We start from the raw sequence: 20,472 nt of genomic DNA on the forward strand, positions 1-20,472 counted from the left end.
TAATTATATCCAGAGATGTTTGGGTGATATTATATAGTTTTAAAAGTTGCAACACGTTTGAGACTTCTATGACATAATGCTTTTTGTTTTGTTTTGACAAATCGTATTGGCAAGACTATTACACCGGGTTTGGCATTGGTTCATCACATTAACTTAAGTAAATACTTAAATAATTATTAATTCCAATCAGTTCTTAAACGTCCGTCGCCCAGAAACCACTATATTATTCACATAGATAACACCTTTGGAGAAAAATAAACGACGTTTCCTTCGAACCTGAATATATACGTGTAATGAATAATACATTTGTGTGGAGATTAAATATGGCGAATAATCCCAACCACGCTATCAAACTCAACTTGAACCCAACAGACTGTTAACGTTAGTATGCTATTCCTGATACAATATATAAAGGCCTACACAAGGGATTCTCATTAGACGACCCGCGGGGTAATCCGGCCCGATTTCGATTCGATTCGGTCCGAGGTGAAGACAACAATCGGTCCACACGATCGTGTGCTATCGGTTATATATACCGTCCTGTATTAGGCCTTAGACTTGAACATATGCTAACGACGTATACCTTACATATTCCTTTAATTTAGATATACTCCGATTTGGGGTTTCCCTTTTTACCCTGTGCTTTACGCAAGATTTCACTCTGGACCCGTGGTAGAACTGATTGAGTACCACGCGTCAACAACAGTATACTATATCCCCTGACAACCCCGCCCCCCCCCCCCGCCCCTTCTCTAACTAACCCATACAAGAAAGGCAAAGTAACACTCGAATTGTAATTGATAACACTTACCCTCCTCGGAAAGACGCTTGCGTTGGTCTGTTCAAGTGCATATATAAATATGAAGAACATCACTAGTGATGAAATCTCGCATGTTGAAGTTTTCGTGGCCATGATACTGTTGCTATTGCTGTTATGGAAAATGAAAACAAAATAAAACCCCACTAAAATATTATCTCACAAAATTTGCAAAATGAAAGGATAGGAAACAGAGAAACAGTTTTCTAGATCTATATCGACTAGAAGCGCATGTATGGGGGATTGTAAAGGCTTACATTTCATGTCATAGACTATATAGCCAATTGTAAATGGTTGTGTGCCGTGTTACTCTAACAGTTTGACTTGTGAAAATATTTACACCTCACCATGAAAACCACAAGATTGAATCAACAACAATCGACGGACTTTAGAACTCTTTAAACCCTTTTTTAAACCCATCTAACAACCTATCTTCGGTCAAAATAACAGAATGAATTGTTTTCGGTTCCGTTTTTTTTTTTTTTAGAATTGTTCGAAAACGTCGGTGAGTTTTGGAGCAAACTTTTGACAATTTTTTTTTTGGTAATATATTTTTTTACGAGCTTTGACGAACTTTGACAAACTATGCTAACACTTTTATATGGTGCTCGAAGTTTGCTGGTGATTAATTCGGTTAAAAGTGTGTAATACGCTATAAAACTTCACCTTTCACCGCAACGTGAAAAAACTATGCCATTGGCAGGAAATAATCCTTTCAATCTTACGGTCTTTAAAGTCGATTCATTTCCAGCGGTGTATATAAACAAACTCATTAGACCAAGAAACTGTCAAATTATAGGATATACAAGCGCAACTGAAATTTCGATATATACACACAGGTATATATACACACACATATATATACGTTGGTTAGAATCATGTTTGATCTCTAGAGTAAGGCAAATATGTCACCAAAAACAGAACTAGTATTGTTCGATACAGGTGACAAATGTCTACAGTGGAATTACGACCTTCCTTACCGGTTTCGAACCTCTGGACATACAATCAGCGTCCATAGCCTATAGTTGGTTAGAGTGTCCGCATATAAAGCGGGAGGCCCGGGTTCGAATCCCGGTGGAGGCTGGAAGTTTTTTCAATGTTCTGGACATTACAACTAATTACGATTTCAATTATATATATATATATATATATATACTGGCAAAATTCCATGATCATTGAAAAAAAACCATGAGCTCGATTGCAACTGTTTTAAAATAAAAACAATCTTCGGAATCAACCAGGAAGAATGCTAAGTTAAGCTTGTTACATCAGCAACGTTCTTATATCATGCAAAAACCATTTCAATTGCCAGAAATAATACATAAAATATTACATCAGTCTTAAAAATATGCCATAACATTCACTAACGATTAGCAAAAAGAAGGGGGAAAAACATTCATGTTTTTCTGAAGGAAAAATCCATACACAGACGTTAGCTTAATTGTATAATGTATAACTGTAATGTTTAACTTACTATGTAAAATAATGTTAGTAGCCTATATATACTAGTATGCCTTATTAGCACTATCACAAATATCAGATGGAATACCTGCTCGTTCCAATATATTTATGTATATATGTATATATATATATATATATTTCACATTACGGCGTTTAATTGTCAAATCGCTAATACCTGCGTATTTAATTTAACCATGTGAAATACAGGATATATACGTATATATATATATATATATACATAAACACGGAATGCACTGTACCAAACTACATAATAACAAAGCTAAGCTAATAATAATTTACTACAGACAAACATAAGAAAAAAATCACCTTGTGCTTTCCTCTCCCTTATCAAAAATTGTTGCATAACTCTCTGGTTTTGGTCGTTTGTAGTGGCTGTTTTGTTGAAACAAAAGTTTTTATACCCAACCGAGGTTCTGGGCAAAGTATGATCTCTGTTGTATTATTAACCGCACAATAGTTTCTCCTGTTATCTGATTGTTAACGCGATGAAAACAAAAATATTCCTTGTGAACCGTACAAACTATTGTAAATGCTAGGTCACATGTGGAACAATCGAAGTTTACAACTGCAGTGTAGATCGACCTGCTTGCATATGTACGTTTTATAGCTCACCGAGCCTGATCAAACAAAATTCCCCCGCGATGACGTCATGTTTTTCAGAGGTCGAGGGTTGATTTCTCGTGCTTTTGTCCGGAGTGTTCCGGACGACATCAATACCCCTAATATCATGCATGGCAATTTGACATGAATCGTAATCCTGTGGCGGAAGATCCGTTTTAGAGAAGGAAAAAAAAAAGTAAATAATTATAACCAAGTGGGAATTAATTTCTTGCGAGGGAATGACTAATTCATAGCATGATAGTAAGGATTTTGTTCTTGCCAGTCCGACAAAATTGGATACCCTACAATGCTATTTTTGGATCGTGGTATACATGAGATTTGCAATTTCTGATTATTTGGATTTTCATTATATTAGCTATAAGAGGGTATGTGTGTGTGTGTGGAGGGGGGTTGGGGGGGGGGTTGGGGGAGGGATGCGTGCACGCCTGAATCATAGTTTTCCTTATCTTTATCCAATGTAACACAGCATACCACCAACAATTTAAGGAGCGGCACCAGCAAGAGGGGGCACCACAAATTTAAGAGGGGCAACAACAATTTAAGAAGGGGCACCAACAATTTAAGGAGGGGCACAAACACTCGTTACCTGTAACTTGTGAAGTTTTCGTACACAAGGTGATAGCGCAGTATTTATCGCGGGGGTTAAGGTGGGGTTGCTTGGAACTGTGCCCGGCCTGGTTACCAGCCTGTTGAGGGCTTGCTCGAAAAATAGCCGTATATCGTTCATCAAAATACCGAGTCGTGGTTCATATGTACTTTAACACACGTAGATCCATTCCTGTTCGTTTGGTATATCGGTAACTAACATCTTCGCCAATATTTTCTCCCGCCGACCTAGAAAGTATCAGTCACGTGACTTCGATCATTCTTACAATTGGTCGTCGTTTACAACGTCCTAACTAATTTGATCATTGATGTGAAAAAAAAAGTTTAGAATGTAGGCTTCAGTGAATTTGAGCCTTGGCTATAATATGATGATGCACTGTAAACCCAGCCTCCGTCATAGAAACAATTTCTCCTGCGTAATAATAAATATGGTAAAAAAAATAATAAAAAAAACCCAGTTATTTTAATTATTTGTTTCGTAATTTGTGTAAACGCAAAAAGGTATAAGCATATCACAGTATTAAAGATTGTGAAACAGGCTTATCCGGACCAGTTCCACGAAATCTGTTGGTACATTAATTTATTGAACACTATAAATTCTTTATGGCGTAAAGCCAATAAAGAGTGAAGTTTTGTGCTGACCCAATATAAATTTTTATGTATCATGTGTAAAGATTTTTTTCTAATGGGGGCGGCTTTTATTTTAGTATGCTAATAGTTGCTTAAACACCGCAGCATGCTGCCATCTTAATCACGGATCGGCCATAGTTTTCTCACATTTTAGTCTATTTTGGGGGTGGTGGGTGGGGCATGGTTGGGGAGGGCGAATGAGGTAGTTCAATCAATACACTATCTGCTATGATCATAAAGATTCTAGCAGCTTATTGGTCATACATTTCAGCGACATGCCAGCACTTATTATATGAGTAAAATAGTAAAAGTGTCTTAAATGTTCCCTTCTAGTGGAAATGGGCAAATGTACATGTTTAAACAGACTTTGTGGAGTTTGCATAAAGGCCATCTTTCTCTTCAACATGACTTCTTTTGGAGAGGCAGTAGAGTTTTTACCAGGAGTGACTATTATTAAGAATTAATTTGCTTGCAATAGTTATTAAATGGATCTGTAAAACTTTAAATTCTCTTTAACCTCTGCATACCTTATCATTCATAAAGTTAACCCATATATCGAGTACATTGTAACGTGAGAATTCTGTGGGAACACTAAACCCTTTTGAAAGGATGAGCGGGGTTTCCGAAATAATATTCACTGACGGAAGCAAAGGAAAATGACAAAGATTGTGTAGTTTTCTTTATATACGCAGCAATCACACCCACGTGTTTGATTGTAGGGCGACGGTCAGTTTCTAAATATATATATTTAGTTAGACTTTGTACTGCCTTTATGGTAGACCGAAAGGAATTTCAAGAATTTTGCTAGCATATAAATATATATATATATATATATATATATATATATATATATATATATATATATATATATATCAGTAGTAGGGAGCAGATCTGAGCTAAAACCGGGGGGGGGGGGGGTCGTTGGGTGGGGATTTGGAATCCCCTCCCTCACCTTGGGATCCTGTGCACCTCACTGCTCTCAATTGTGCTCAAAACTGTGAGGAGGCTTATCAATGTTACGTGAAACAGTATGATACTAAAATAAATAAACTGACGTAATGTGACTTGAGCATTTCTTATTTCATAGACTTTAAGTGTTATACTTCAAACCAGAAATAAAGTTTGTATATGCAATTAGAAGTTACGGTGTCATAATAGAGAACCGCATGATATCACTGTATAAGCTTTATTAAATTTGTAATGGAACTCTTAGTTTGAAAGGTCCACAATACATAGATTGGAAAGTACACGTATTTACCCAACTTACCTTATCTCACACCCCCCCCCCCGTCTCCCCAAGAAAACATAAAAAATACACAAATAAAACAGACAGACAGACAGACAAGAAAGTATGGTTAGTGACTCCTAAACTTCACAGTGCGCAACTGTTAAATGGTCCTGCTTTTGCACATCACATTTTCAGGCTCGTGTCACTTTCCCCTCACCCCCTATCCCCTACCCCCCCCCCCCGTGCAGATCAATGTATCTCCCATTTTTACAACCATAATGTGTAAAGACATTTCACAGTTTACCGGGCACATATCTTGTGCCCCTCCTAAAACGTTTGGTTGCCTCTCCAAATCAGTGTGCTAGGCACAACTTCATATCAGCATTTTTGTCTTGTTATGAAAGATACTAAAAAATCGCTACTGAATGCTCGACATATAACACTCAGTTTCAGTAAAATAAATTTAACTTCCTTACAAAAACATGTGTTGTATAAATATTACCATTAGGTAAGACAAGTAGAACCAATGTGTTCTCACCATGTGACAGCCAGCTTATCATGAATTTGTGGAAAACCCCTTGTCGTATAGCTACAACAGGATAGACGAGCCTGCAAATTATTAAAAGTCACGTATACTTTCACTCTTTCACAAGTTTGAACGTGGATTTCCCAAGTTATATGGCTGTTTATTTATTCAGGAAGAATAGTGACAACAGCAATGATTTTCTTTGGGTTATCATGATTTGAAGTTTCATTTTTAAATCATGAAGCCACCTCTATATATCACGTAGGCATATGAGACCGCTATCTAACACGGTGACTCGTGAGATATTATGTATATACATGAGTTAGCCAAACAAGTGTCTTTTGAGGTAATTATTACAGAGTGTAATCAATATTACAAGAGTTACATGCCAATTTAAAACAATTAAACATACAAAAAAAAAAACACATTCAAGCACGAAGTAAGTAGCCTAACTATACCGAAGTGACAATATATGCTTAGGCTATATGTTAACAACGTTAGGATTGCTTTTCGTTTGCTTACATATTTGGAAAAATTGAAGACAAGTTTTTCATGGAACATACAATACATTAAAGATGGTGTCTACACGACTTGGGTTGTACTGCGTGCAGGGTGCCAATTTGTCGAATTTTGAAGGATGCCTAAATGTCGAACGATATGTGCTTAAAATTTCTCTTATATTTCTTATACCCCTACCCCCTGCACTCCCATTTCCCTATGTTGCATATTCTTTCCCAAAAGCAGTCCTTTTATATAGCCAGAGCATATGTAACTGAAGACGCAGTGCCTAGATTTCTATTACTGGAAATGTCCTCTTAATTAAAGTACTTTAATTTCCCCACCTGTAACCCCACGACCCCCTCCCCTCCGTCGAGTTTATCATGCTGCCCAGTGCATTCCACAAACAAACCGACCCTTATAAGTTATGAATCTTGCTATGCTATTTATAACACATTAAGTAGCATTAAATACGCCCTGCTATATACCTTACGAGCTATAAATATATCACATTTATGGTTCATACAGGTTGTACCATATCCTTAATTTACTTCCAAATAGGAAATGTGATGGTGTTTTATTTCAAAGAATTCGCATCATTGATTACATCACATTTTACAAGATCGTTCTTCCTTCGTGGGAAATTGTTGCACAAGTTTTGCACAACAAACGTGACCTGTTTAAAAATAGGTCATCCACAAAGTGAGATTGTATATCCTATCAATATAGGCTATAATATAGCCTATCTATCTGGGCTATATATAGCCTATCCATATAGGCTATATTATAGTCTATCTAGTCTATGTATAGCCTATCTGTAAAGGATATATTATAGCTTGTCTATGTAGGCTATATATAGCCTACATAGATAGGCTATATTATATATTAATGGAATTACTACTAATTAAGGGTAAATAAAGGCTACATGGCAGGGCGGGAGGGGGCAATCTTCTCTTCGGAGTAGTGTATATACGGTAGGATAAGTCGTCAAAGTGTGATAACATGGTTACCAAACACAGAGAGCTATATGCCTAAGCAGCGAGTAAAATCTCTATACTCTAATACACTGCTGATCTTATATGCTATATCAAACTCAAAGGAAAATGAATAAATATACAAGTCAAGACCACACGACACATGTTTTCCCCTTCATTTTGTTGTTTCAACTGCCAAGCGTGGGAGGCTCTCACAATGCTGAGGAAGAGAATGCACACCGTGTACTTACCACCAATAGGAAGCCGGAACATTACAAAATGGTTCCGTTAAATAACAAAACACGTATAGAGCAAACAGATAACGGGCAAACAAGGAAAATAAAATAAAATTTCTCGAAACTTATTTGCATATTTATTCGATCTTGATAACCGCATACAGACAGAAGGTCACAACAAATGAGTTTGTTATATTGCAAATATTATAAAAGAATCACTTGGTATAATACAAAATATATAGATTGAAAATTCGGATCTGTACTTTCGATTTTATAGTAAATTCCTGCCTAATTCTCTGACGCATTGCTTGATAATGAAAAAATAATTTGTAATTTCGATCTCACTCATAACGATTGATTAATCAAAATGACTGCTATGATTAATGTAACCATAACTTTTATGTTGACCTATCAACCTTTTCTAATATCGGGTACAACGGATCGTGCAGTTTCAAAAGTACGCATACTTCCGGTAAGCGATCAGAGTGAAATTTGATTTTAATAAAAATTAATCTTCATTTTATCTTTATTTTATCTTGAAATGAAAAAGAAAAAAAAAAAGTATACCGGAAAATGTTTTCACGTGATCTGTGCTGGAGTGGAGGTATTTTCCCGACAATGAAGTATCATTCTAACAGGGTATAATACTAACATGGTTATACTGGTAAAGGCTACACTTGATGTTTCCGTACAACATGCGTATGGAGAACAACATCAGTTAGGCAGTAGCATGGAATGTGATAATTCATGATGAACATAATTGCAAGAATCTACGATATTTATTATCATGAGATACCTTAATATGTCCCACCTGCAAGAATTGTATTCTCTGATGATTTCTCTTTTGGGTTTTGCTCATGTCTCAGGAAATCGACATATCTGTCATTTCAACGAGTCAACTTCAATCAATTTTCAAATTTATCGATCTTCTGAAGTTAAACGATCATAGCTTATAAAGCTCACATGAAGCAGCGTTGTATTGTTTTCAGTTTAGCAAAGCAATATGAGGCCTGGCTCCAAATAAGATAAGCGTTAATACGGTGTCCAAAGCCTTGATATTTTATTATTTTTTTTGAATAGTCATGCAGAAACTTCGCACGGAATAATACTTCGAAAACGCCGTTTTTCGGCCGTTACGTTACGTTAATATTATTCTGCCATTTGGTATTTTGTACATTAATGACTTTCTTATATAGTTTAGATGAAGTGAGGCGAAGGGCCCAAGCCCTCACTCTTGAATCGAGACAACTGGTACACGTAATAGCTACGCCACTTTCGTTTGTTACACGAATAATTTATTCATTCCAAAAAAAAAAATTCCAAGTTTTGATTTGAAAGACAAGAATGAAGAACCATGAAATAGTTTACACTTGTTATACATATTTAAACATGCCAAAATTTTTAACAACCCACGTTATAGTTCTTTTGCTAACACGACCTGTTTTAAAAAAAAATGAGATTATCGATTTAATATTATAAGAAGATGACCGTAAAACCCTTGTAATATTCTTACCTTTATTAAATAATGAAATAATGTTTTTCTCATAAATATTTTAATAATAAAAGAACGTTTGGTCGTTTTTGTTGTTGTAAATATCAGTCAGCTGCCCGTGTGAATAATCCCTTTATAGAAGGGGAAATTGAAATTCATCTTTCATAGAAATATTTTCAAGTAGATCAGCGACTGATTATGATTTCACATTTAAGGATATAGTTCAGGTTTCCTTCAATTGCAAATCAAATATTCATCATCTCTTATAAGGATAAGTATATACTTTTTTGGGGGGCATTTTCTGAGTCATCACCATTCTTTTTGATGCTTGGATGTTGAAGAGGATAAAAAAAAAACTACTGATGGTCTAAAAATCTGGGGGATTGAAAGCAATTTAAAGTATTGTAGAAAATCTTGGGTGAAACATGAAGATTCCGCAGCGACAGCTGGCAAGATGGGTTGGGGAGCACTATGATAAACTTCGAGCCCTTCTAGCTCAAACTCTAAAAGGTCATGGTGGCAAAAGTTGAATGTGTTGCGATAGCCCAAGCCATTAGCTATCATATGGTGGGTAGGTCATGTCAGTCGATCACTTCTATCTATGCTCTATCGGCCTTGGAAAGTGACGCGTTTAGTGTGTAAGTCAACGGGAGAAAATTAATTGTGGTACGATACCAACATTCGAAAATCCAATTTTGTTTTTCTCGTAAAGATGATCGGTTTTAATCATCACCCTGAATCACACTTGACTGTTTAAAATAAAATAGCCAAAAAGAAAATAAAAGAGTTTTTTTTGTATGGAATATGAAATATAACAATTTTTCATTTTTGTCTACAGTATTGAACCAGTTACTATATATGCAGTGATCATGTACACATTCATGTTCATATTAACTCGGTGCTTACTGTTGATTAACTCCGTCAAAAAAGCCTTTTCTTTTAACAGAGCATTAATTTCTTTTTAATGTCTTGCTTAATTACTACAGTGTATAGTATAATCCCTTCGCCCTTTAAAGCAGTTCGTTTGGGGTTTTGTCTCTAATTTGACCAAATCTCGAGAGTATTACTCACAATTTTTAATTTCAAGGCAAACATTTGACCCAAATGTTTGTCAAACGTTACAAGTCGGAATTGGAATCACGTATACGTATAATTCATGTTTGATTATACAAGTATCCTTTATCTTCTATACCAGCGTTTCTTCGTGAAATGAATTATTTTCTCTTCTGCTTAATTAGGACTAATTACATAAGTTTGTTAATGAGTCAACAGTTTACATTGAATACAACCGACCTCGCCAACTAGTTTTGACCATTTTGAAATGAAACTTGAAGCTAATAACATGCATTTTAATTGAAATTATGTAATATATATATATATATATATATATATATATATATATATATATATATATATATATATATTAATAATATATATATAAAGCTTCGTAAGACCTAGTCACCTTATGAGTGATAATAATATTTCTAACATAACGAAGTTAATTATATGTACGCCATTGCACGACCGAGAGCAGTATATTTCTAAATATCAGAGCTGTAGCCTATAATGAAGTGATAATGACACGACCAGTAGAATTGTTTATTATATATCACTTTATTCGGGACAATAAATAAAACAAGAAGATGCACGACGTGAATTAAATATATTTAAAAAAAAAAGGATTTCGAAGATTTATTTCTTATGAAGCCCCAGGGCTACTTAATTTTTTTTTGCCAAACTAAATTGAGTCGATAATCTTCGTTTTAAGAAGTGTAAGATCAAAAGCTGTGAAAAATGTATGGGTTGTCCTTATCGCTTGACAGCATTATACTCTACAAGACTCTAAAAGTCGTTTACTAAGGCGACGTTTGCTAAACCCTTGATAGTCTCAAAGATGTGACAGTTCGTTGCACCCTCCTGGCATGTTACTTTCCCTTTGGGATTTTGTTGATGTGATAATTGATGATTTAAGCACTCCACCATAACAATTACCAGTGAAAAATCATATCATAAATCATTTCTAACTCAAATTTTCTCGTCTTTTCTTATATCTTCAGAAAGAGCATGAAAGCCTAACCATGATCAATAACTAAATAAGATATGTTATAGCATGTCAAAATTCATATATTCTAAATGGATACTGAAGATTTAAGTTCACTGTAGGAGATCATGCAATGAAAAAGAGCTAGTTTCGCTCTAAGCTATATATATATATATATATATATATATATATATATATATATATATATATATATATATATATATATATATATATATATATATATATATATATATATATATATATATATATATATATATATATATATATATATATATATATATATATAAATGACATCTGCAACAACTTTCCCGACGTGACAAACTTCACAGTGCTTACACGATCGACAATATATATATATATATATATATATATTTATATATGGCATCTCCAACAACTTTCCCGACGTGACAAACTTCACAGTGCTTACTCAATTTATGTTGGTTGTAGGTGGCGCCAAATTTCCTCTCCGTCGATCAACCATTTCAGGAGAGACGCGAAAAGTAACAAAGAAGGCACATTTGTTTCAGCGCAAACCATTCGTTGATCCTTGCTATTTGGTAGTAATGCTCGTCATGTTGATGCCATCATCACAGCGAAGGCGATTGCTTTCTTAACAAGATGATTTTTTTGTTATGTCGTTAATGATAGAACAAAGAGCTATTTCTGTCGTTCCAGATGAACAATTAAATTGTAAATAACCCATAGCTGAAAGTAAACAACTTAATATCATTTGTAATCGTAGAAAGTAAACAGGGGATGTATGACGTATTGGCTAAATTCTTTTGTTTGTTAAAAAAGGCCATAAAATAGCCCATAAAAGTGACCATATGAATTCTACGCTGCAAGCAAATGTGATACGATGCGTTAAGTTAGATATAAAATTAGATATAAAATGATATGATATGAAACGCTGAAAATGCCTTTTTATTTAAAACAAATTTACAAATTGTTGGAAATAAGATACATGGTGATCTTGAACTCTCGTCATTTAATTGTCATCAAATAACTCTAAACATTATCATGCATAAAATTGGTGACATTTTCAAGAGTACGCTGCTAGCAGCCAATACTCATAGCTAGTACAGTAACTACTGTTCATGTTCCATAACCGTGCATCAGTAACTATACTGCGCTGTGTTCGGCATACGGTTACATGTGTTACAGGTGGCAATTACTGCAAGTACTTTTCTTACTGCAAATTTAAAAATTTTAAATTTAAATTTTAAACTTTTAAATTTTAAAAAATTATAAAAAAAACATATATATATATATATATATATATTGAAATCACTGCAAATTTTCGCCTGTCGGACTCGTAGTTCAACGTGTAACAGCTTTCCAGTAATTACTGTGCCAGCTGTAACACAAGTTACCGTGTTGCGAACACAGCGCAGTAGTTACTGATGCACGGTTATTTGAACATTGAACACTATGAGTATATCGGGTGCTGAGGATGACATTAATAAGCTTGTCGAAATTTTATCATGAGTTACCATTATTTGATTTCTAGCATATTTAGGAGCAATAATGATGACCCATTGACAATATTTGGCCACGACGTCCAAGACAACGGAACGCCTGACGTACAGAGACTAGTATACCTACACATCCACACAAGAATATATGAATATAAATGTCGTTCTTTTTCCCCCACCTAACTATTACAGTTAGGCTGAATGGTTAGGATATATATATCCTATACAAAGTGCATTTCCATGAACAACATAACACGCTACCTACGCATGTATCCATTAGAAAGAATATCATTGACTATGGATATTGCGTGGATAATTGGATGTTTTTCATCGCTATTCATGGATATAGCTGTCTGTTCGCAGTTAAAGACTTTAAGCCTAAACACATGAGCTTATAGATGATATACGTTTGAACAAGGGCGGCGGAACCGGGGGGGGGGGGGGTACAGGGGCACGTGCCCCCCACTTTTACTCAGGTTAAAAATGTGCCCTTTTTCTACATAAAAATTGAGGTGTCTTAAGTTAGAAAGAGGCCAGGGAACCAGAATGAACACTCGGGAAGGGCCGTTTCCGGCCATCTGAGGGGTTTGTAAAACCAAAAATTTCTTGTACGCTCCGCGCCAACCGATGGTGGCGCTCCGCTCAGATAGTCGTGCATAAAACTTTGCAAATCCTGGCTACATCCCTAACTTTTAGTGAATTTCTGTAGGTCAAACTCAAAGCTATTTCGAATGAAAAAATTTGGTAACATATTAACAAGAAATAAACTCTAATTCGGAAGATTCCTACATTAGCAACTAGCATGATTTCACCTCATTTTGTCTCAAAGAAAACTTGTTCCTTGTTTCCCAATTTGCACATTGGATATTGCAGTGCTAGTATGCATATTTTCCTTGAAGGGGCGGGGGTGGGGCGTTGATGGAGTGATGTGTATACGCAAATAAGATAATACAATAAGAGTTATAAAGGGTACTAAATATAAGGCTGCATCAGTCCAATCGAATTTCTGCAAAGTGACCTTTGATGTCGGTGCCCCCCCCCAGATTGAAAGTGCTTCCGCCGCCCTTGCGTTTGAACAAGATAAACAACAGCGTGTCTCAAATCAGTAGTCATATTTTAGAGTTATTAAAGTTGACGTGTCATGCTTTTATTTTATATTTTTATGTATGTTAGTCATATCCACGTAATTTATGCGTTTAATGTGATAGCTTATATACCTCTTCGTCACAGTTGTAAACGTTCACCTCGTTTCTCTCTACATTACGGAAAGGTTGGTTGATCAGCTCATGTAGGCAATAAAGTTTATAGAATGCTATACCAGTGATTGGTAAATCATCCATTAGAGCAGAAAGTTAATGTATAGCCGTGAACTCTCTGTGATACCGTTCTAAAAATCAAATCATCAATTCCACAGTACCAATACTGACGTCATATCTCTTTATTGCATTTTACTATACTAATATCCGTTTTTTTTTATAGGTAACCTCTTCATGCATATTACATCAGAATATGTTTAAATGACATCATGAATCCATCCAATTTATCACACGTATAATATAAATAATAATAATGAAAATGAAAGAATCAAATTATTATTATTATTAATAATAATAATAATAATAATAATAATAATAATAATAATAATAATAATAATAATAATGATAATGATAATGATAATGATAATGATAATGATAATAATAATAATAATAATAATAATAATAATAATAATAATAATAATAATAATAATAATAATAATAATAATAATAATAATAATAATAATAATAATAATAATAATAATAATAATAATAATAATAATAATAATAATAATAATAATAATAATGATAATGATAATGATAATGATAATGATAATGATAATGATAATGATAATGATAATGATAATGATAATGATAATGATAATGATAATGATAATGATAATGATAATGATAATGATAATAATAATAATAATAATAATAAACACTGTTGTATTTATGCGTACTGATAATAAGTAACTATAAACAAGAATCCGACGTATTCCCCCCCCCCCCCCCATATGGAACTTCTGCAGTACAGCTATTTATTTGTAAAATTGATATACTAATGTGACGTGCGCAGTTAGTTGATCACTTGACATAATCAAAAGTGGCAATTTTTACATTCGAAGTGGCCCTCAATTTTTACATACGAAGTGGCCCTCAATTTTTACATACGAAGTGGCCCTCAATTTTTACATACGAAGTGGCCCTCTTTTGGTGAAAGTAAAAAAATACCCCTTTTCTAGTGTTGGTATTAAACATTTTCATTTGTTTGCCAAAAGTTTCCTAATTTAAATAAAATAAAATTATAAATAAGAAGTGCTCTTTTGTTCAAAAAAAATGACAAAGGTAATTAAAACTTCACTTTTTGTTGATTAAAATAATTCAAAAACTGTACAAGAGGATCCATTTTGTTGAGAAGTTTTGAGGCATAACTTCGTCAAATCAAATTTACATGTGTCACTGCCCATTGAAGTTTGTGCCGCCCCCCCCCCCCCCCTTGTTTGAACTGCTCCTGTAGACAAGTTTCCGCCAGTCAATTTTCTTTCCAAAAAATGAGAAAAGTTTGCTTTAAACTTCCGGAGGCGTATACTATATGTGTGTGCAATAGTAGCCTTATAGGAAGCCTTGTCTACACAAGCGACGGAATTTGGAGAATTGAAATGTATGTATGTATGTATGTATGTATGTATGTATGTATGTATGTATGTATGTATATGTGATCTTCCCGCAAGCAGGAACTCGCGAAAGAAGCCATGAAGGCTTATAGACTCGCAAGCTGACCGAAGCCAATCTCTCGGCACACATCCATTTAACGTCCATGTCAGGAAGTTGTTATTGAACAACACCCTTGCCAGACGACACACATTGCTGTCGGCGGGGAATCGAACCGGGGATCTCATGACTGGGAGACGCCGGCGTTAACCACTAGGCTATACACTCCGCCATACTTTTTACACATACTTTTTACACATACTTTTACATACTTTTTACAACATAACGTTGTTCATCTATTTTTAAACCATTAGCTATATATATATATATATATATATAGAACTTTCACTATGACGGAGAACGAATACTATAAACCATGTTGATGTCTTTCATTCTTAAAATATTTTAATGGATCTTCGTTATGATTTCCCCGTAGGATTCCATCTTTTTATTTTTAATTTCTTGTCTTATAAATAGGTTAAAATAGTTTAAATATTCCCCTTGGAATATAAATATTATGGTTATAGATGTCAATTGTTTTTAAAAACAGAGAAATGAGAAAAGTTCAAAAGTTATTCCATTCATATCTTGAAATAGTAAACATTCATGTTACAGTTTGTAAACTGAAAGTGACTTTTAAAACTCTGTACTCTGCCTCCAGTGACGGTGGCGGTTAATATTTTTTATTTATCTATTATTATTATTATTAATTTTCTTGAGGGGAAGGGGGTGATTTTAATATTTAGGATACTCTGGTTATTTACAGAGGATTTTTTATCCTCGTCAAGATGGCGCTCATTGTAGTTTCAGACAAACACTGAGGTTGAAAAAACGAAAAAGAAGAAGAAGAAAAAAAAAAACGATTTTAATCTATTGTGAACGAGAAGTTTGTATGTAATAAAACCGTTTGAACATATTGGTAAAAATTACTAAATTTAGATATATACTTTGAGGAAAACATTAAAAAACATTGAAAATGAAGGAAGCTGTTAAAAGAGAATTAATCAAGGTCACGTGGAAGTTATCCATGATTGAGGTCACCATCCTTTTGAGCATGTTTAGATTTTGGTGACGAGTTAGTCATTTAACGTCGTTAAGGCGAAAATTGAAAATTTGAAACCATATATTGGTAAAGTTGAAACAGTCATTTCCGGGTAAGATATATTTCATCTATACGGACATGTGAGTAAAATATTCACCCGGAAATGAAATTGTGGGATTACTTTGATAGAAACTGGTCATAGTGAAAGGGTTTGTTAATGAGAAAAATAATGACAAATTGTTTCAACTGTCTTTAGTCGAGGGACCTACCATGACGCGGTACTAATTATGACAACGCATTGTTCAAAATTTTGTAATTTTACCATAGCAACGTAGTACGCTCAACTTCAAGAGAATTAGCATGTCTTTAATTTTTTTTTTAATTTGTTTGTTTTTTTATCACAGAGAGTGAAGTGATATGATGATGTAAACAGCCAAAGTAATTGTCCCAAATCATCACTTTCAACTCAGTTCTTTTTGTTTTAGCTTACTTATATCAAGGCAAATAGACTGTAATTTGTTTGTAAAATGTATAAGAACGAAGAAATATCCACAAAGAAAAAAATTAAGAACATTTCTATTGTACTCGTTATCTTTGTATTCTAAGAAGAGATAGTATTTTAACTCAGTTAAGGTCGTCCTACTAAACATTACAGACGCATTCCATTCTTTTCAGTAGACTGCGCCATTTTAGGTACACTCTTGCGACGTTATTTTGTTTGCGAAGATATTACGAAAATTGTACACTGCATGATATCGTCAGAGAATTAAATTTTAGTCAAAATATATACGTAAAAATGTATAAATGTGTATGTCGTTAACACATTGCATTATCTAAATATGTAGAAATTCGAAAAAATTCAATCGAAATTCATTCATCATTCAACAAAAATTCATTCATCATTCAACAAAAATTCATTCAATTCATTCAACGAGTTAAATTTGTTACTTTGAAGTCTTCAGTGCGTCATAATTGGACAAAACATGGCGTACTAGAATTAAAAGCAATATTGTCTTCTCAAGTCATTGAAGATGCATAAATTTGTAACTGTATTTCTACGTTACCTTCTTAATGGTCAATATTTCTTGCATGAATCGATTAATTTCCCTCTAAACAAGGTGTATTTTGCGTCATTATGAATTTGGCGACAAATAAATCTACAGATTTTTTATTTGAAATCCCTTGGAATATTTTAGCCTTTTTTTGTCTCTTTCTTTTTGAATATTCAGATAAATTCCTTAGATATGGCCTCCAAATTTGTGTTCATTAATACCCTGATACTGAAATTAAAATGTCAAGACCTTTAACATCCTGTCCAAAGCTATTTTTACATCAAAAGGATGCTGTTTACATGTACTTTAATCGTACAGACAGACACACTCACACTAACATACAACATGTTATACCTCTGATTATCTAATAAAAATACCAGCCTCTACAAGTGTACTTTAAAATGTCTGAAATATATTATCAATTTCTCATTTTCTTTGCTTTCTTTTCCGTATCTTTTATCTATACATCACATGAACACGTCAGACGCTAAGAAGTAAACAAAATTTTAAATTAAATCAAAGCTGGTTGGATCGATGTAAACCATTTGATTCCCTTTAATAATCCTCGCCATTACTGGGGAGACATCGGGTGAATAAACTCCAAACTCGCGCCGAGATATAATGAATACAAAAAAGATCGACGGCTTAAACTAAAGGGCAATATTGCGGTAGTTTTTTTTTATTTACTTTTTTCTCTTGTTCCATTCTTTCAATGTTGATCAAAAACCACGGTATGCCTATTCAACTCGAGTTTCAAAATATCTGGCTTCCATTTTCTTCTCAGAAGAGAGAAAGCAGGAGGAAGGAAAAGAGGTAACGCAAAACATTTGTTTGTTTTTAGAAAAACTCATTGATGATCAAAAAATACAACCGGCCGGAACCAATATACTTCTGGGAATCCTTTATTTCTGTAAAGTATCGTATTTTTAGATAGCGATGACTCATACATTGTTTTATATTAGCGAAAACAGACGAGGGGAAAATCTTGTAAATGTTTATCTTAAAACGATGACGTCATTAATAAGAAAGAATATTAATGGAGAGCTGAAAAAAGTGCATTTACAATATTGTACAAAATATCTGTAAAAAAAAAAAATTATGTAGTGACACACAAACGCCTACAAATGAACTAGTTGAAGAAAATTTGACCCCCCCACACATTTTTTTTTAAAAAATTGACTTATGACGTCATTTTTAGTCATTATCAAGAAAGTAAGATGTGTGTGCGTCTATGTCGGCATCTGTGTGCGTGTTCTTGCTTTATAGAATTTGGAAGGTATTTCATGTCAGAGTCGTAGCTGGGAGGAGGGAGGGGGGGGGGCGTTACGTGACTTCCAATTACTATGTTTAGTAACACGCTTATAGAAATGAAAGCTTATATACCATACATATTTGTGTCAAATTGATGGGAATTATAGAAGCATTTGCATCTAAGCCCTCTTATCCAAACAAAAATTCCTCAAAATCCCTCTGGGCTCCTGTCCAGGATGGACTTTAGTTAACATTTGCTCCCCCAAAGGAAGCTCTGGTCACGAGCCTGTTTTATACTATTGAGTAAAACCAGCGTTTTCATATACTTCCATGTCATTTTCGGTGGCTACTTTATCTATGGTTGGTTAACACGCACCAATTCCTTTGAAAAGACATTTACATTGATTAACCTGACCGCGTATTCAAACTCAGTTATTATGAAAATATTTTGAAAAGAGGCATACAGGCATATAGGCTTTTAAGATACAAATTATTTTCGTATATGTTTTTATAGAATATTAATGACCATCTTTTCTTTTATCTAATTTAATAAAAAGTAAAGTCTTAAAATGAATTGTTGTGTGCCCCAAAGTACCGATTGTTTTATTCATGTCAATTTATCAAGTGTATTTTATTTTATTTAATCTTTCAAATGTATCTCTTCTTATTATTATGTGACAAGCCAGGTTTTGTCGGATATTTATAGAAATACTGACACCGCTCTCTGTTGGAGAAGAACGAGTCTTATACGCAATGCGTTTCTACGCAGGGGGGGGGGGGGCGGGGTGAATGGTTGAGGGAGGAGAGGGCAGAGTTACGGCGGGGATGGGAAGGGGTGGTCCACACACAAAGACATCTCTTTCTCACCACATGTCTCTCTCTCTTTCACTTGCACATAACATCAAATCACAACAAAACTTAGCCCTTGATGGCCTCGTCCTTAAAGAAAGTGTCGATGTGAAATTTTAATTTCATCTCCATCAGGTCTTTATATGAAACTCGTGCCCCATTTGTGCATATTCTCAATAAGTATTCTTAATAGCAGGGATACTAATGTTGCAGATGTTTTGAAAATTACATATATTTAAATATATGCATAATTGGCAGTTTTTTTTTAATCGTATTAAAGAGCTTTTGAAACCACCTTTACTGTCTAAACGCTTGCTGTTACAAACGTAGTACTGTCAACGTTTGACATCAAGTTCATGTTATTCTTGCAAATTAAAAACATTATTGACCTATTTATTTTATGATTACCTCAAAAAGTTTTATTCTTTCCGAGTTCACTGTTTTCGTTTTTCTCCGAGTTTAAACAACATGGCCCTATTTCTTGTGTATTTATGCATGTATTACTTAAGTCTAATACATAGCCTATTACACGTATTATTATTACGCTTCTCGGCCTTTCGGCTAAGATCATGTGTAGTATCTGTTCCCTTTCGAGGGGAATGGTGATGCACACCCTACGATGATCTCACAGTCACAGTCCCGACGCAAGGGGACTGGGTTGAGAACGGATCAGTCGTTCGGTAGTTTGGTTTTCGTGCCCAGGTTCTCTCCTGGGCGACTTTTTCTTAAAAAGTATTATTATTATTATTATTATTATTATTATTATTATTATTATTATTATTATTATCAAGAATGTTTGGTGAGTTGTGTTTTATATTTTTTTCATTGATAACGCAAAGATTTTGGGAAGGGGTCAATGCCTTTAATTTAGGTTCAAAGCATTA

General features: G+C 34.2%; 1 protein-coding gene, 2 long non-coding RNA genes and 1 pseudogene across 3 annotated transcripts in view; 3 read left to right on the forward strand and 1 right to left on the reverse strand.

The window, feature by feature from the left end:
* The window catches only part of LOC139968833 (chymotrypsinogen A-like), an 18,503-nt gene extending 15,608 nt beyond the window's left edge, over positions 1-2,895 (reverse strand). The window contains exons 1-2 of the mRNA XM_071973337.1: positions 2,606-2,895; positions 812-929 (exon numbers count right to left, since the gene is read on the reverse strand). Of these exons, the coding sequence (XP_071829438.1) occupies positions 812-913 (102 nt within the window). The 5' untranslated portion in view covers positions 914-929; positions 2,606-2,895. The remainder of the gene's footprint in view (positions 1-811; positions 930-2,605) is intronic.
* LOC139968835 (uncharacterized) overlaps positions 1-18,777 on the forward strand; it is a 22,189-nt gene extending 3,412 nt beyond the window's left edge. The window contains exon 3 of the long non-coding RNA XR_011793546.1: positions 18,273-18,777. This is a non-coding gene — a long non-coding RNA (uncharacterized lncRNA). The remainder of the gene's footprint in view (positions 1-18,272) is intronic.
* LOC139968848 (uncharacterized) overlaps positions 1-20,472 on the forward strand; it is a 190,391-nt gene that overhangs the window by 92,166 nt on the left and 77,753 nt on the right. The window lies entirely within an intron of this gene.
* Positions 20,130-20,353, forward strand: LOC139969294 (U2 spliceosomal RNA; annotated as a pseudogene).

This window comes from Apostichopus japonicus, chromosome 6 (genome assembly GCF_037975245.1).
Source record: "Apostichopus japonicus isolate 1M-3 chromosome 6, ASM3797524v1, whole genome shotgun sequence".
In the NCBI taxonomy this organism is placed as follows: domain Eukaryota; kingdom Metazoa; phylum Echinodermata; class Holothuroidea; order Aspidochirotida; family Stichopodidae; genus Apostichopus; species Apostichopus japonicus.